This window comes from Hoplias malabaricus, chromosome 6 (assembly GCF_029633855.1).
Source record: "Hoplias malabaricus isolate fHopMal1 chromosome 6, fHopMal1.hap1, whole genome shotgun sequence".
NCBI lineage: Eukaryota > Metazoa > Chordata > Actinopteri > Characiformes > Erythrinidae > Hoplias > Hoplias malabaricus.
This window is the reverse complement of record NC_089805.1, coordinates 4,394,131-4,412,509: the sequence shown is the minus strand read 5'-3', so window position 1 is coordinate 4,412,509 and position 18,379 is coordinate 4,394,131. Positions and strand designations below refer to the sequence as shown.

Below are 18,379 nucleotides of genomic sequence, written 5' to 3'. Positions count from 1 at the left end.
TCGCTATACAACAATCTGTCTCCCAATTTATCCATTAGATTATACAATTCTAAACGAGCGTGCGCTGTTGTAAATGCGCCGAGGAATACATTAATATCACGTGTTGGACAGCTGTCTCCAGCCGAATAGCACCACTGAATCAATGCTGCGGTGTCGGACACAAATGAAAAGTGTTTAACCTCATAGCCGTCACCAAAGATGTGTTGTGAAAACTGTTCAGGGTCCGTTAACACTTCAGACACGGGCAGGTTTTCCCTCATTGAAAAACGGCCCCACAAGCTGTTTAACAACAATTTGTTAATAGAGCGACGCGCCTGGTTAAGGCATATCTTTTCAGGATTCAGTTGGATATTTTCCTTTTCAAAATAATCCCTGATGTATTCGGCCCTCTCTTCCTCTGTGACAGCATGTGCTGGATAACCACTGGCCTCCTGCTTGTACTGTAAAAACGTCTTTACATACTCGCAGAACAATGTCTCTGAACTGTCTGGGAAATGCCAAACTTCATGGATTTTTGCAACTACATACCCTTTCTCAACAGCCTTCACTAGTTCAATACTGACCCATGACCCCGTTATAGATCTCTCTTCATCACTATGCATACATGAATGCAACTGGTTTTCGTGCTCGGCACATGTGCGGCACAGCGGGAACATTAACTTTCCATTACAACGGTATGGTAAAACAGGGTGAAGGAGTTTTCTTGGCGGATATACTGTTGCCTTGACTAGACCATAGTAATCCTCAAGAGGTTGAAAGTCTTTGAAAAATATTTGGGGGTGCCCTACTGGGTATTTCTTCCGGGCCTGGCAGAATGGGTACAAGCTGGTGAAGTCCAAATATCTAATCTTCTCACCCTCCTTTGCTTTGTAATACAAATTATACGCATTTGTTCGACCACCAAAAAGTGCGTCTCTTGGTTTGAGCCTTTCAGGAGCTGTGTAATTAGAAATGAACGTGGCAACATCCAAATCATCCCTCTTAGCAGATGCCCACTGACATTCCCACATCACTTCAACTTCTAGACCATATGCACGAACAAGCGTCTCCACCTTGGTATCAAACCGCATTCGCAAATCTCCATACAAGACCTTTGACATAGGATGGCACTGGTTCGGGTTGTAACGACATTCATGACCATGATGCATGCAACCATTAAATTCTAAAGCTTTTCGCACACCATCTTTTTCATAATAACCATCCACATAATATGCGCCAAACTTCATTTCCCCGTGAGTTAAAGCGTGGTGCATATCAACATCTCTTACATGCTTAACATACTCAAGCCATTCAATAGAGACGTTAGAGAATGTCTTGTGCTGGTTAATGTATGCGTTGTTGTGTGTCAGCGCCAGCGTGTCTTTTGGTAGAAAATGTGTTTTGTATACTGCCATACAACATGATGCTAATGTCGTATAATTAAACGGGTCTAGCTTTGTGCACTGAATGAATTCTTCGCGATACTTGATACATGCTTCGCGCAGTAAAACAACGTCGTTCCTGCCGTAAACATACAACTCCTTTTGGAAGTCAAAAACACCGTTTGAGACTGTGTCGTACCATTCGTCAAACTCTTTTTTACCTTTGTCGTTCATAGTGTCATAACCATAAAAACCCTTTTCAGGGTATGGCCCCACATAGTTCTCATTTTGTTTTAAATTGAATTTGTGTGGGAAATGTCCTTTCTCGGAGCATGTTAGATTTAAGGCTGATGTTGTTTTAGCCAAACGCATTGGAATGAATGAATATGAGTCTATGTAACGTTGTTTGTATGTTTCATCATACATGGAGATCAGTCTACACCCCATCATGGTAATTTTGACAGCGACACCCACACTAGAAAAATATTCCAATAATAGAAAATTGTCAAAACCGGCCGCATTGTGTGCTAACCATGTGTACCCTTGATATTTGAGCTGTCTAAACTTTCTCATAAGCCTTTCTATGCAGTCAGACCCCTCTGCAGTGAATTCTGTACCATCATATGTAATAGCGCAGACAAAATTAGCTTCATGCTTTCCATTTTCAAAGCGTGTCTCAAAGTCGAAAAAGATGTAGGAATTACTGGGTTCTTTTATTTTGATCGGCTGTATGTAACATTCATGTGTGGTGTCCGATATTAAATCTTCACCACAATGAACACAACGACCCGACACACACTTGTGGGGTTTTGGTTTTATTAAACTTACGTGATAACGATGGCCACATTTTTTGCAATACTTAGTTAGATTGCATGAGGATGCTATCACCCCTGTAATAGACTGTTGTTTTTGTTTCTTATGCTGCTCATAGCAATAGACAGACTTGCAGTAACGCGAACAGTCATCACAATATTTCACACGCCTGGGGTGTTTGTGACACATCGCATCTTGACACACATCGCAACTATATTTACAGCTATGATCTCTGGCGTTAGTGTAGCCCGTATAACAAAACGTGCAAACATGCGGCACCCCCATGAACGCTTTCAAATTTTTTACCAAATAATAATGACCGTCATGGAGGTACAGAAACGCAGTCTTGGTATGTGGTTTGTCTTTGGTTTGGTACTTTTCTAATTTACCCGAACGACTCTTGTGGAACACAACTATTTTAATACCATACTTATATTCAAAACGACCAATATCATTAAAACCTACTCTATGGTCACGTGTGTAGCCAATGTTTATCTGTATCTGTTCGGCTATAGGTTCTAATGTGTTATGTGGTACATGCGGATTCAGAAAAAGAGCAATGCAGATTGCAAAACACAGATTGTTTGAGATGTTTGTTGGGCAGAAAAGATTCAGTCTGTTCCTTTTGATCACCTGATCGTGTGCTAGGTCACGCACCTTACGACGAACACCACCATTTTTACCTACGACTATCGAGACAGTCAGAGCCAAACTCTCATCCGTTTTAATACTGTTATTGCTCTGCATAACCTTTTCAATAGCGTCTGAAAATCTGTCCACACTGTAACCGTCCCTTGAAGACAACACCGTGTTTACATCAGATGTTAAACTACTACCTCTTAGGGTGATGTCGATAACACCGCCATCACCAGCCAAGACCCTGAAGAATGACACAATTTCTGACAACACATCGTGTATATAGGACGTGTATGAAGCTATGTCTGTGGATGGCGCGTCATGTAAATTCAGCATCCGGTGAAGCACAACGCTGTTAAACCGATTCCTAGACACTATGGTATAATCGTCTACAACACCACCATTTCTCATCAATTCTGCTATATGACCGTCAGATAAACCAAAGTTAGGAGCTGTTGGGTCAAATGCTGAATGTCCAGGTGTTGTCACACCGCTACCTGTTTGTTCATTGTTTATGTGTTGTGTATTATTTTGAATATCATTTTCTAGGTCTGCTATAGCCATGTCACATTCTTCGATAAGACAGTGTAGTTTTTCACTTGGAGACAACCGCCCCCAAGCATCATATGTTGCGTCATCACATGCAAAATCTGTTGATTGTTCGCCACTACTATCATATCTACAACGCTTAACCGGTTGTGTATGTGATGCTTGTCTTGTGTTTGTTAACCATTCGTCCAGTGTAATTTGTAATAAGCCATGTGCGTTACTGTTATCGCTGTCTTGTATGTCTACGTCTTGCTGGTTGCTAAGCGATTCAATACCCATATCATATTCGTCCATAAGACAAAGCATTTTTTCACTCGGAGACAACTGTTTCCACGCTTCATATATTGGGTCATCAAGCGCAAAATCTGTAGATGCCATGACTGTTTAGACCTATTTGGTTTTCGATACACAAATTGTTGGTTTTTAAATGTCAATGGTTTAAAATAATGCTATTACTTTTGAATGTACGTTAATGATTTGATTTATTTAACACATACTTGAAAAAAAAAAACCACAGTATATTATTAACACAATAATAATAATAATAACAATTATAATATTAACTATTATCATCTACAAGACGGTCCTGCAACAGGGATCCGTGTTGATTTTTTTAACTGCAAAAGTCTGTTTAATTTATACAACAATTCTAACGCTGTTTCACTGTGCGCAACCTGTTTCTTACACAAACCATGAATATCCTTAACTAAATTGGCATTAGCTGTTTGTTCTTTACACAAGGCTTCAATACATTCAAACTGTTTCTGAATAATATTGTCACGCCTGCGGTTTAAAGCAGCCTGCCTACGCTGTTCAATAGAGATTTTAGCGATCTCCTGTGACATCTGTCTCATCAACGTTATAAGCTCAACAGGGTTGTTAGCACAATTACAACCCCCCACCTGGTTTTGTTGTTGTTGTTGTTGTTGTTGTTGTTGTTGTTGTTCGTGATCTTGATTGGATTTTATTTCATCCGTAACAGAGTCCCCAGGTTCGATCAGAGCATCATTTAACACATCATTCGGCACAACAGCAGCACCGTTGTCCTCCTTTACTGTAAAGCTGTTATCATTCCATGTTTTAAATAACTCATCAGACCATCCAGCGGCGCACAGACCAGGATCAACACAGTCCTCATACACCGACAGATCGAAAATGTCCAAATCTATGAACAGATAAAATAATGAAACACTCGTTAACACACAAACCTCATGTTATAAATAATACAAATAATATTTAATTGTGTTTTTATTACCGTTTGTTTTGTGGATATCGTCCAATCTAAGACGTTTACCACTACTTGAGCGCGATGTTTGAGCACCACCAGATCCAAAACTACCACGTTTTCCTTGTGGAACAGGCACCCTGATGTCCCTTGGGACGCTTTGATTGGCTCGGGTGGGACTGCTTGTTAAACACGGCGTAAATGTTTGCGGCGCTTGGTCGTTGTTGGCGTACGTAGCATCCAATGGTTCAACAACGGCAGAGGTGCCGGGAACAACTTCAAACCCTGGCGGTGTTAAGAGATTTGTTTCTTCAACCAAACGTGTCAACCCTACTACAGAGAACATATAAATTACACACTATTGCGACACACAATCAAAATATAACACCATGAGTTATAAGATATATCAGACAACCTACCAAGAGGATTTAAATACCCCGTAGCATCCACAGTTTCTGAAGAAATGAAAAAATAATCTCATGAATAACAACTAAAATCAAAAAAGACACATAAAATAATAAAGAGCAGAGTCATACCTTCACAAAGTTGTGATAAACCTTCAATGCTCCTAATGGCACGGATGGTTTCTAACTCAGATGTACCTAGACAAGATAAACCCTGTTAAGTGGGTAAGAAAATATTATATCACCGAAATTCTGACAAAAAATTAGGTAGAAATCTGTAGTTTAACACTTACCGAAAATGAAGGAATCCATTGCGACTTCCAAATAGTGTCGGTATAGGCTTTCTCACAAACACAGGATTCAAGCTAACTATATATACATGGGGGCTGTGGGTGTGTCAGGGGTGTGGTGTGGGTGTGAGGGGAAACCCATATAAGGGCATCCTGTACTGACCTGTCAGTCATAACCCCGAGAATCAAACTGGTTAATTTTAACACCCCTAAAATATTCGCGAGGGCTGCTACCAAATGCTTTACCACGCCGTTTCTTCCTTGGCGCAAAAGCAACGTTGGTTTCAGAACTAATAGTTGGTGTAACTGCAGATTCTCTTAAAAGAGACTGATTTACACACACTGTAGACATTTTAAAAAGCGTTTAGCCATAGAAATCCACCAGGGTCATTTTAAATACATATGCAAGCACAAACACCCCCAACATGTTGGGGGGGTGAGAGGGTGTCAGGGGGTGGGTGTAGGTGTGAGGGGAAGCCCATATAAGGACATCCTGTACTGACCTGTCACCTGGGTCATAAATCAGGGGTCATAAATCAAGGGGTCATAAATCATTCACAGAGGTGTTTGACAGAAGGTGTAGGATATATACTACTAGCATGTATTGTGAAGTGATTTCATATTTACTGGTGTTAAAGAGAATTCATCTACCATTTAAAGACTGTTAGAAAGGAAAGTGTAAGGATTTTTGCAGAAAATGATTTGCTGAGAAAGGGACTTCCGACAGTTTCTACTGAGAGCCTGAGTTCTCCTGATGATCTCCTACCGTAGGACCACTACACCGGGATTATGGGGAAAACGCAAATGGAGAACAAGGTGGAGAAGGAGGAGAGTGGTTGGAAATTGAAACAGATGAGACCTTTGGTGAATGTTAAAAAAGAATAATAATAATAATAAAAGCAATAGAAATGAATGAGGCAAAATGCAGAGAAACGGGTGTAAAATGAGAAAAGATACATATTTCCAAAAGCTGTATACAAGCCCACTTTTCCAGATCAGGATGGACGTGTCAGATGGCAACAGTGTCGCTATCTCAGAAATGTAGTAGTAGTAACAGTTCCGATAATCAGATGTAATAATAACGAGGATAAAGAAGGATAAAACTTAAGAATGACTGTTGTGACTCACTGCAACGGTTGATATTACCCTCTCTCTCTCTCTCTCTCTCTCTCTGAGTTATAAGTTGTTAAAACAGCTATCCAACACTAACTGTGGACCTGGTGCACTGCACTGTAAAAATGTCTATACATTTTACGGTGGAAAACTGTAAAACCATGACAGTAAATGACTGTAAACTCTAAAAAGGTTGGAAACAGTTTCTTTAACATTGAAACACTGTAAATATTGTCATCAGCCAAAACACACATTTTTACATCTCTTTACTGTAAAAAATACATTATTTCACTGTTAAAAGCACAAGCCATTAGTGGTGGTACAAGTGTGCAAGGACTGGGAGGAGCTGAGACTCATTAGGGAGCTCCCAGCATGCCTTGCTGCTGAATATTTTCTGTGATTTTCAGAGTTTCCTTGTTTTCCTTGTCTCTTAGTCTTTTTGATTTTGGGTTGCACTGGGGTGATTGTGTGTGTGTGTGTGTGTGTGTTTCACTTTCTGTGCATGTTGTGACGAGATGTGTGTTGGTCAGCCTGTGTTCTGAGTGCTGGAGTGTGATGCTGTACATTCAGGGCTGAATATGTGGTACAGCTATATTTAAATATGTATATATTTCAGTCTCAATTCTCTCATTTGTCACAGTATTTACAGTATTATGTTAATTTTATGGCAAATATATGCTTCTTTGTTATTTTTATATAAATACTACAGGTTTTAACAGTGTATATCTGTTTTTTAAAAGAAGAATACTGTAAAAAAAACAGTTCTTAAATGTAAAATTTATGATTGCCAAAAATAATACTGTAAAATAGTTTTTTTAACCGTAAATTTTAGGATTTTTTTTTGCAGAGTCCCAGTAAACAAGGAAAGTCCCTGGACGTTCAAAATAGGTCTAAAAGAAGTCTGTTCGTCAAGGACATATTTTAAACGTCAATGGACGTCCAAATTCCATCTTAATAAGTTAGTTAAGTGGTGACCAACCGATAACGTCAGTGGACGTCCAAAACGCGTTTTATACAAGTAATTTATTTCGGGACCAATTAATAACGTCAACGGACGTCCAAAATACGTCTAATAGTCGTCTTTTCAATGTCTGTGTTTGGACGTCTTTTCAACTTTCATTTTCAACCTTAAGAGAACGTTGATTAGACGGCAGTCATTACGTTATTTCAACGTTGAATCAACGGCTAATTGTTTCCTTGGAGTGGGCTGTTTTCAGCTTCACACTGGGATATTAGAAGTCCAACCTATACATGGAGTTAAATTTAATCACAGATTTTTGACAGGACAGAAAGTGGAATCCTGTGTGCAGCAGCTAAGACTGTGTCTCACAGATGAACTCTGCGGGGTGTCGGATATTTCATCTTCTTGTCCAATGCAGCCTTTGATCCTGCACTTTTCTGTTTCACTGGAGTGACTCTTGTAGGGTCTGGTTTGTATTTGCGTTTTTAGAACAAGGCAAAGGTTTGTTGCGTAAGGCAACCTTGACCTCGAAATTCAAGCGTCTAAACTTGGAGTTTGAAGCAGAAATCTTCTAACACGTCATTTTTTTTTTACTGTAATATTTTTACATTTATGCAACCTGGCAGTAATCATCTTAAAGTGATTGTGTGAGTCCCACAGAGTGTGGCTCAGTGTGGAGCTAAGGGCAAAACTGTGGAGTCTCTCTCTTTCTCTCTCTCTCTCTCCCTGTGTGTGTCTCTCTCTCTCATGGCCAACTGGGCCACGGAAAACCAGGTCGCTTACATGGGAGCAGAACTTCTGTTAAAAAGGCCTCCTCCTGGAAGGGAAAAAACTATTTATATCGTCCCAAAGTCACTGTCTCTCTCTCTCACTCTCTCTCTCTCTGAGAGTTGTGAGAGCACATGGCAGGCTGCATGCTCTGACTTTGACACAGTTAAGACGCCATTTCAGGCTTCTTTTGTGTGGCCAAAATGGCCTCCTCCTTGGGCAATCATCTCCATTCTTGAGCAATGGGCTTCAAGGGCCCAGTCGGAGGTACAGTAAGTTCTTGTGATGGCCATTTAGGTCCATGCAAAGACACATAAGAACTTTTTGTGCTTGAATATGTACTAATACCGTGTTTGAAGACTTACAGACCTAGATATAGACATAAGCCCACCCCAGGATGACTCCCTTTATGCATTATTAACCCACAACACCTCCCTGCTGATTCACTGGCCCCAGCTCTTACATCTCTGTATAGATGCTGTAGCTCTAGCTCCACCCATAACACCAACAACCTACTGATTCATTGGGTATATACTGAGTGAAAGTGGTCAAAGAATAGTGGACTGACCCCAGTTTTGGGCTCATTTCACAAACCCATGCCTTGTCCACTAAAATGCAATATACTTTCATAGCTAACTATAGTTAAAACTCAACAATCCCTTATTAATCATAACGCAACAGCTGCACATGAGTTCACAGTTGCTATAATCAAACCACTGGCTTGAGAAGTCTCTTTGAATTTGGCTGTGCACCAGTTGGATCACCATTGAATATCTTTGGTGGATTGAGTGGTGTTTATGATCAAACGTCAGTGACTAATATGAATTAAGTTCCTGTGGCTGAATGCCATCAAACCTTCACCCTTCACACAAGGGTAATGGCTAATGCTGCAGCAAATTCCCTATTAATAACCTTAGTTTTAGAAGAAGCAATGTTACAACAACTTACAACTGACATTGTTATGCCAATGTTATGCTACATGTATTATCATGTAATAAATGTTAAAAAGGAAACATCGTCCCGTCATTGGTTTTATATAAATGTAATATATACATGACAAAATGTTCTGTTCATTTATGTAGGACATCGACGGTGAGTAAAATGCAGGTGTGTGTGTGTGTGTATTCTTGAGCTCATTTGCCTCACAACTTTTTCTATTTTTATGTTGTATTTAGGGCCCTGGCTGATATCTTAAGACAGCAAGGTCCTGTCCCCATCTCCCAGTATGAACAGGAAAACATGGGCACTATCGAGGGATCACCTAAAGAGAGCAGCATTAAGAACCACTACACCCCCGTGCACAACAAAACCAACCATGGTATGATGGCACACACACATATACACAGATAACTACAACAAAAACAAACATGCTACACCATGCTAAGTATTTATTCTATGTTTTCAATGCCAGCCACTGCAGATATCTGACAAAATTTCAAGTATGCTTAGCTCCTCAGTAGATATGGTGGCTTACGCCATGTCTCAAGGGGTGGGTGGGGGCATGCTAACCTTCACACACTCAGCTTGGTAGCTGACAGCCATGGACAGCTAATAAAAAAACAAGGACAAATCACAGTTCAGACTCTAAACACGCCTGGTGGTCTTTAATATCAAGTGCGACACATTTCTTGATGCTTGAGACTGGTTTACCTGTCTATAATCTGCATATATTCAGGCATTGCACTGGTGGTGTACTGCAAGGCTCAATTGTGGGCCATTTCTAATAATACAATTAACAATGATAAAATATTGTTAGAAGACAAAGAAATTCTATTCATCCCTATTAATCCAGGGAGTTATAACTGTTAAGGAACCATCCAGTAGCGTTAAGAAATTATAAATTATTTGCATGCCATATAACACACTGTAATGCATTTATAAAGCATTGTGATTACAAAATTCTTATAAGCTGTATTTAAAACAGCCTCTCTGAGCACATGCAGAAAGAGAAGCGGTAGAGTTGGAGATATAAAGCTAAAGTGGCACCTACGGTGCAGTTTAATAACCTGCAGTATAGCTCTCTCTGCTTGAAGTGATCCAGGACGGGAGTGAGGGCCACTGCGGCGGAAACTTAGCCTCACGTGGACTGAGAGTGGGTCAGCACCAGCTCCCAATAAAGCTGCATCTCCTTAAGTTCGCCAGACTTAGTATAGCTTCCTTCACAAATCATCCGGCTACGTCTCCGCGAGGTAGAAATGAAACCCAGCGTCATCAGAGCCAGGAATAACTCTCCGAAACAAAAGAGAGGCTCAGATGGCCTTTTAGAGTCCGATTGTTTTGTTCTCAAAGTGTACTACGTATGGTGGGAACGAAAGAAGCTAGTTCTTCAAAGACTAGCATTGTAAATAGTTGTTGAACATGGAACATGAAGATGTTTATTGTTTGAGATTTCTGTGTCCAATGCTAAAGCACTCCTTGAAAGTTTTTTTTTCAGCAAATTAAGAGATTCGAATTCAAAAATCATTAAAGCTACATAAGCTCTATACAATATTAAAAACTATAAAACTATATAAAATATAAAATAAACATTTCCTCTCTCTCTCACCCATTATCTGATCTTAAATTGATTATGTTCCAATCAATAATTGCAATCCATCATGATTAATCGCAGCATGTGTTAAGCAATGTTATATACAATTACGTTATTAAATACGGACAACAAATGCAATCATACGTTTATAACAAATGTCCAGATAATGCGGCTCACATCATTACTTTGTTCCCTCCGTCCTCATTCACTCTCCTTCTGTGTTTCTCCAGTCGTATGCTGGACAGATTGATCGCTCGTTGTCAGGGAGCGGCTTTCCAGCAGAGCTACAACAATACAGCTCTCAATACCTGCAGGAAAGGGATTGATCTGTAGCTCAGGGAAACACATTCGCATGTCAGAAAATAAAGCTACACTCGTCCTTGTCACCTCTGCACTCATAGCACACAGAGCTGTTGGTGGAGCTCTAGCTACAGTATCTATAGTGTGAAGTAGATGGGTGTGTTTTTGATAGTGTTTATGTAGGTGGAGTCAGCGAATCACTAGGTTGTTGTTGTGTGTGGTGCTACTAAATGTATCCAAGGGTGCCCATTTTCTGGTTTCAGAGCGCAGCACATATGTTAACAAATCAGGAAAGTGGATAGATTTATCTCATACACTGTTCTTCTGTCTGTGCTGGAGGGAGTGTCACAACACTTAGAAGCACAAATGCTCACTGCCGTTTTGTGTGAGAGGAGTAGAGGATACCACAGTGTTGCAAAATGAGAAGAAAAATGTTATCTTCTGTTAGCCATATTAGCATCTTTTCACCATAAGATCTAATAGAAAACTGTTAGCACATTAAATGAGGAGAAAAACAGTTATTTGCTGTTAGCCATATTAGCGTTTTTTCACCATAAGATCTAATAGAAAACTGTTAGCACATTAAATGAGGAGAAAAACAGTTATTTGCTGTTAGCTATATTAGCGTTTTTTCACCATAAGATCTAATAGAAAACTGTTAGCACATTAAATGAGAAGAAAAACATAGTTATCTGCTGTTAGCCATATTAGCATCTTTTCACCATAAGATCTAATAGAAAACTGTTAGCACATTAAATGAGGAGAAAAACATAGTTATTTGCTGTTAGCCATATTAGCGTTTTTTCACCATAATATCTAATAGAAAACTGTTAGCAAATTAAATGAGGAGAAAAACATAGTTGTCTGCTGTTAGCCATATTAGCATTTTTTCACAATAATATCTAATAGAAAACTGTTAGCACATTAAATGAGGAAAAAAACAGTTATCTGCTGTTAGCCATATTAGCATTGTTCACCATAAGATCTTATAGAAAACTGTTAGCACATTAAATGAGGAAAAAAAACATAGTTATCTGCTGTTAGATATATTAGCGTTCTTTCACCATAGGATCTAATAGAAAACTGTTAGCGCATTATATGAGAAGAAAAACATATAGTTATCTGCTGTTAGCCATATTAGCATCTTTTCACCATAAGATCTAATAGAAAACTGTTAGCACATTAAACTCCAAAGCATTTTCATAAATTATTCATAAATAGGTTTTATACAAGCTTCGGTAATTGGGTTATTTCACTTGTGCTTTGTTTTAATATCTTATATACTACAGACACAAGGGTAAATAATCCGATCCTGCTGTCCCTGCACTCTGAGAGTGGAATATGTAATTGCATAAGCTTTACTACTGTAATCCATTTATAACAGGTACTAATTCATCAGTAGTTACATTGTTGTTGTATATGTTGTTCATGTATAACTACACAGTTATTAGAGACACTTAATATAAAGTGGGACCCACTGCTTTTCATTTGAATTGTGTCTTTAAGTAATAAGTAGGTACCCAACTCGACACAGTAACGTCACCTGCAACCTATGGCTAGAGTAAGGCTTGAGTTGGGTCAGCGTTGTTGGGGTGAACTGGGTCTCAGTTTCTAATGGAAGGCACCGATAGAACACACATACTTCAAAATGTATTTTTTTCTCGACTTTTCTCATTGACCTCAGTGTCAAGAGCCCTGGCCAGCGAGCTCAATTACCATCCAATTAGATTTTCAAGTTTGTGCTGCCTGCTGCATAAGGGGGCCAATGATTCTGACCCTGGAAAGTAGCTTTTATTATCGCTTCAGCATGTGGAGCTCTCTCTCTCTGTGTGTGTGTGTGTGTGTGGTTCAGTGACCTCTAAAAACCTCTGTAGACCCTAGGGTACCCCCACCCAACATCACAGAGCATGAATACTTAATGTTCTACTTTATCTTGACCCTGTCTCATTACACTGTCTTCCTGCCGCCTGGGTTCATAAACTCCAGTAGCACTGCTGTGTCTGATCCACTCACATCAACTCAACATACACTAACACACATTTTGATAATGGGAGTACCCACACTGAAATGTTCTTGTAAGCCTCCCTTTCAATTTACCCCACCCACATTCTCACCTTAGCAAAACGTGTGCAGTGTGAGCTGATGTGACAGATCTGGGCAGTTTGTGCTCTCTTCCTGGGCACTGAACTGTCCAGTAACAGTTGTCAGAGATTTTTTAAAGATATCTGTGCAATATCAATAGAATATTATTTATTTGATAAACATATTTCTTATTTCCTTCCTTCCTTTATTCTTTCCTTCCTTCTTTCAATTCTTACTACTTTCCTTTTGACCTTTTTCCTTTAATTTCTTTATTTCTTTCTCCTGTCCTTCCTTTTTTCTGTCTGTAAATCTTTCCTTCCAGCCTTTTTTGCTTCCTTTGTTTCCTCTCTTTCCTTCGTTTCCTCTCTTTCCTTCAGTTCTTTCCTTCTCTCTTCCTACTCTCTGCCTTCTGTCCTCAGTTACTTCTGTTTTTCCTTCCCCCACCTTTCCATTGTTCTTTCTACCCTTCCTTCTTCACTCCTCCCTTTCATTTCTTCTTTCTTTCTTTCTTTCTTTCTTGCTGTTCTTTGTTTCCTTCTCTCCTTCCTTCCTTCCTTCCTTTTCATTTCCTTGCTTCCTTCCAACCTTACTTCCTCCCTTTATTCATTCCTTTCTCCTTTTTGCCCTTCCTCTATTTCCTTTCCTCTTCTTACTTTGACATACAATGACTTTCTTCTTAAACCAAAATAACTTGAGCGCACAACAATTTGAGATAAGATTGTGTGTGTGTGTGTGTGTATGCGTATGTGTATTTCCCTCCCACAGGGCATCATGGGAAGGATAATTTCCGCAGTGCTCAGGACATGCACAACTTTATCTCCTCTGGGTTCGTCACGCTGGGCAGAGGACACCTGAAAGGTACCGGCTTCTCTCCACTCTTCACTGTAACTTTTATAAACCACAAACACACCTGAAGCTGCCGGAAAAATGCAGAGGAGTCCAGCAGAGGTACAATAGTGGAGCAAACACACACACACACACACACACACTGGCCCATGCCTTTCGCTCACTCTCCAGACCAACTGAGGCTCTCAATTAATTGCTTTGTTACAGCAAACTTCTAACAGAGCGCAATGCCCCAGGGAAAGAGAGAGAGAGAGAGAGAGAGAGAGAGAGAGAGAGAGAGAGAGAGAGAGAGAGAGAGAGAGAGAGAGAGAGAGAGAGATACAGAGAGACAGAGGGAGAGCGAGAGAGAGAGAGATAAATACAGAGAGAGAGAGAGAGAGAGAGAGAGAGAGAAGAGAAGAGGAAAAATGTAACCTTAGGCTCTGGCAACATCCTTTCTTTCCTCTAAGCTTTGGCTGGAGGTTGAGGTGTGTGTGTGTGTGTGTGTGTGTGTGTGTGTGTGTGTGTGTGTGTGATACAGAGAAAGACATGTTGACAGTGCAATAATGATGTTTCCTAGAGCTAATTAACAGCCTGAAACAGCTTGTCAGAGTTAAAGGGGATTCACCAAACATGGAACATGATGTTTTTCTCTTTCTGTCTCTCTCTCTCTCTCTCTCTCTCTCATTGTTACAGTTGTGGGCTCCCATGGAGAAATAGAATAGAAAGACAGACATTGCATGCCAGTACATTATCATTTGAATACAGACTTACAAAGCAAGAGAGAGAGAGAGAGAGAGAAAGAGCACTCACTCAATCCAGCACCCACCCGCCCTATGATTACAGAATTCATATTATAGTTATAGGGTATTAAGCAGGGGGTTGCCTTTATTACTGCACTGACAGCAGTATTTAAGTCTTATACCCTTGATAGAACATTGCTGTGAGGGTTTAATGGCCTTCAGCCACAAGGTCATTACTGAGGTCAACTCCTGATGTTAGAAAATAAATTCTGGATTGAAACCAAGCCTCACTTAGGCCTTTTCCACCAAAAGAACTACTGGAACACTCCTGGTGCTATTCAGTGAACCAGCCCATGTTTCCACCGGGTTTGGGGGGTTGTGGAGGCTCAGTTCTGTGGCTGAATTCAGCCCTAGAGCCAGAGCCATAGATAAACAAATAGAGCCAGAACAGAGTGATTAACCCACTGTTTACAGCAGGGTCTGATGCATTTATTTGAGGCTCTGTGCTCTTTCTGGAGGTTCTTTCGCTTTACACCTCCATGAATGCAGCCATGGCATGCAGTGGAGAACCTACTCCTCTTTGCTTTCAGCTGGGAATGAACTTTTCTGGTTCAGGAACCAATTCATGAACCAAAATTTGGTTTGAGAACAGGAACAATACTGGTTCCCTGTTGATGGAAAAGAGCTAACTGATGCATTACGGAGCAAAGTGGACAACATTGGCTTGTCACGTTGACACCTGTGGTGCTTCCCACTGCTTCCACCACCTGGTAAAAGTGTTCCGGCCCCTTCCGAGGTCACGGAGTTAGTAGGAGCCTTTAATAAAACGGTTGGGAGTTTGTAGTTTAACAAGTTGCTTAAATCTTTCTTTCTGCTTATTCACCTTCCCCACTGTGGGGAGTCCCTGTGGTTCATGCAAATGGGCCTTAATCTGCTTCCGCCTTTAAATCCTTCTGATTTAATTCCATTCTAGCAGCTCTCCTGTGGCCAGGGAGCAGAGGGGTTAGTACCCCCCCCCCCCCCACACACACACACACTCACGCTCTGATGGTTTTAGCTGACTCCAGAGCACTTGCTCTCCATCTGAGCGGCTGTGTGTAATGATAGGGGACAGTCTGTGGCTAATTGTTTACGAGGGAAATAACACCAGGTTTTATTGTAATGCAGGACGACCCAAAAGAACAGGGTACTATTATGTATGTGTTTTTTGTGCTTAAAGACTCGGTATACTCTATTTACAAATGGCCTCCGCTTCTTAAAGGCAGTGTTCACGATTATAATTCAATAAACACATCGCTGGAAAATAATCTGGTGTTTTAAACAGCCCTGACTCTGTAAATCAGAAAATAAGGCCACCCCTTTAAAACAGGACTACACTACTAATAAAGGGTTATAAATGGTTTTAAAATCTGTTTATTACATGGTTATTAATTAAGTTGTAAACAGCTTATATTTTACACCTCTTTTGACCTGAGAAAGTGAATATACAATGTCCATCAATGTCCAGAAAGACATTCTATTTGTTGTTAATTGATTAAATCGGTTGTTAAGAGGTTTAACAAATATGTGCCGTAGTTGACAGTTGATCTGAGGTTTAAGAGTGTAGATGGATGTGGGTTCACTATTTGGCAAACAACAGTTCACTGTTACCCTTTCTATCTACGTGTTATATAATAGATTGTAAAATATTTAGAAACGTTTATAAGTGTAGTCTTAGTCTGTAGTCTTATAAAATGATAGCAAACAAACTAAGGCATCATTTATCGATTTAGATGATTTGCTCAGATTTGGCTATCGACGGTTCATATTCATAAATGTAAGTGCCCTGTATCTATGAACCAGTGGCGGATGATGGTCTTTCAAGGAGGGGAAGCTCAATTTCGGCCTACATCATAAAATGTGTGGGTTTATTTATACGTAAATTCTACCCTCCGTTCCTTTTTAAGAAAATGCTCTGTGACCCTGTCGTACCAACAAGGCGTCTTTTCCAGGGACTTGACTAGTGTCCTCTCAATGGCCAGCAGAGCTAGGCTGCTTAAACGGCCTTGGCCCATGTGAAGTGTGTCCGCCTGTGCTCCCACGGATCTTTACACCAAAGGATCGCTGATTCGCTCATTTCACTGTCAATCAAAAAGGGATTCAGCCTCAGACAGATCATCCAATCATCATGCAGAAGCTGAGCGTCCGGGCCAGCCGAGGCCAGCCCACTTCCCCATAGACCCCCAGAGACGCTGAGCGTCCGATGGGCGGGACAAAGCCCAGCATTTATCCAGTGACTCGTCTCGTTTCGCTGCTTCGCTATTGAACTCTGTGGATGCTCAGGGTCCTCACTGTTTAAAGCACTGTGAAGCTGCGGGAATGATTGAGAGGAAAGCTGCGTCTTTACCAGTGATAAGAAGCTGATTCTGAACAAAAGTTGAGAATTGACTGATTGACTGAGTCCCTTCAGCCTGGTAATGTGAACGTAGCCAAAATGTCTTGACCTGAACTGGTTTGGAGTTCTTTCCCTTCATTGCCTGCTAAGGTACATCTGTGAAATCGCATCAGGAGGTGTCTGAAGATTTGGAGAGGCCTCCAAACAAAGAGGATGTTGGCCTATCTCTGCTCCATAGATTAATAACACTGACATCTGATTTTGCTGTTATAGATTATTTAAGGAGGTAAATCTTCCTTATAGGTAATTTACTTCAACCATGTATGCTACATGCTACAGTTTCTTACTCAAACATAACATTCCACCTTAAACAATGCTTCTGAATGAACACAGAAAGCAGGGGGAATTTGTTTTGCTGTGAGAACTGTAAGGTGTACGCATTGCTGAAGCCTGTATAGCCACCTTAATTAGTACTGGGACTGGGACTCTCTGGAGTGGCTGCACATAAGCCTAACGTCACCAACAATCCTCACAGTAATGTTCTCACAGCAATGCACGACTTTAAGGGTTGGCACGGGCTTTTGGAACGTGATGTACTTTGTGTCGTTTGCAGCTCAGCACTCGGTGGATGACCTGGGTGGACTGAACTGGCAAGGAGACATGGACGTGCCTCTGTCTTACAGTAAGTAACTCTCACTACTGCCTCACTAACGCCAAAGAGCTAAACCCTCTCTGGGTTATTAGCACTGATCTGTAGATGTAGATGTGCAGAGGCTCAAAATCACGCTTGGTTATGTGTATAATGTGTTTTATGGGATTTCTCCATTGTGTAAAGTGCTGGATACTTTGACTCTAGAAATTTGGAAAATATTTTACGGTCAATAGTCTTCTTTCATGGCTTTTCGGTACCTCCTAAAAATCAGTTCCAGCAGACCTTGATGGTATTGAACTTGTGCTATGGCTATGTCTGAAATGTCCTACAGTATTGTGAGAGAGTCATATTGGAATCATATGTTTGTATTAAATGCTGCCTGCTTTTTGTTCCAGTATCTTTAAAACTGTGATTATTCTGGCTAAAACACATTAGCATATTGCTATCTTGGTAATATCATGAGCTACTGATGGCTTTGATGTGTCTCAAATGTGGTTTGGTTACAGGTATCTTGAGATTCAGATTCTTATGTTATAGACTGAGCATCACACTGAACACACTCATTTTTTACAGTATGGGAAATTGGGCCCAGTGCTGTAATCTGTTATTGATAGCATTATGCCAGCACAAAACACTTGACTTTAGAGTTAGGCTAATGTTTAATACACAAGATAAAATGTAAAATATCCTAAACCAGTCCATTAGAGCTTCACATATTGGGCACAGCCCAATCTTTCCCCACCAGCAACCACA

General features: G+C 40.4%; 1 protein-coding gene and 1 long non-coding RNA gene across 2 annotated transcripts in view; one reads left to right on the top strand and one right to left on the bottom strand.

The window, feature by feature from the left end:
- The window catches only part of LOC136699811 (protein shisa-6-like), a 120,000-nt gene that overhangs the window by 20,199 nt on the left and 81,422 nt on the right, over positions 1 to 18,379 (top strand). The window contains exons 3-5 of the mRNA XM_066674818.1: positions 9,296 to 9,438; positions 13,798 to 13,890; positions 17,588 to 17,656. Coding sequence (XP_066530915.1) covers positions 9,296 to 9,438; positions 13,798 to 13,890; positions 17,588 to 17,656 — 305 coding nt within the window. The remainder of the gene's footprint in view (positions 1 to 9,295; positions 9,439 to 13,797; positions 13,891 to 17,587; positions 17,657 to 18,379) is intronic.
- Positions 4,869 to 5,233, bottom strand: LOC136699813 (uncharacterized). The gene is made up of 3 exons (XR_010803676.1): positions 5,121 to 5,233; positions 5,004 to 5,039; positions 4,869 to 4,917 (listed from the first exon to the last, which is right to left on the bottom strand). It is a non-coding gene; the product is annotated as an uncharacterized lncRNA (long non-coding RNA).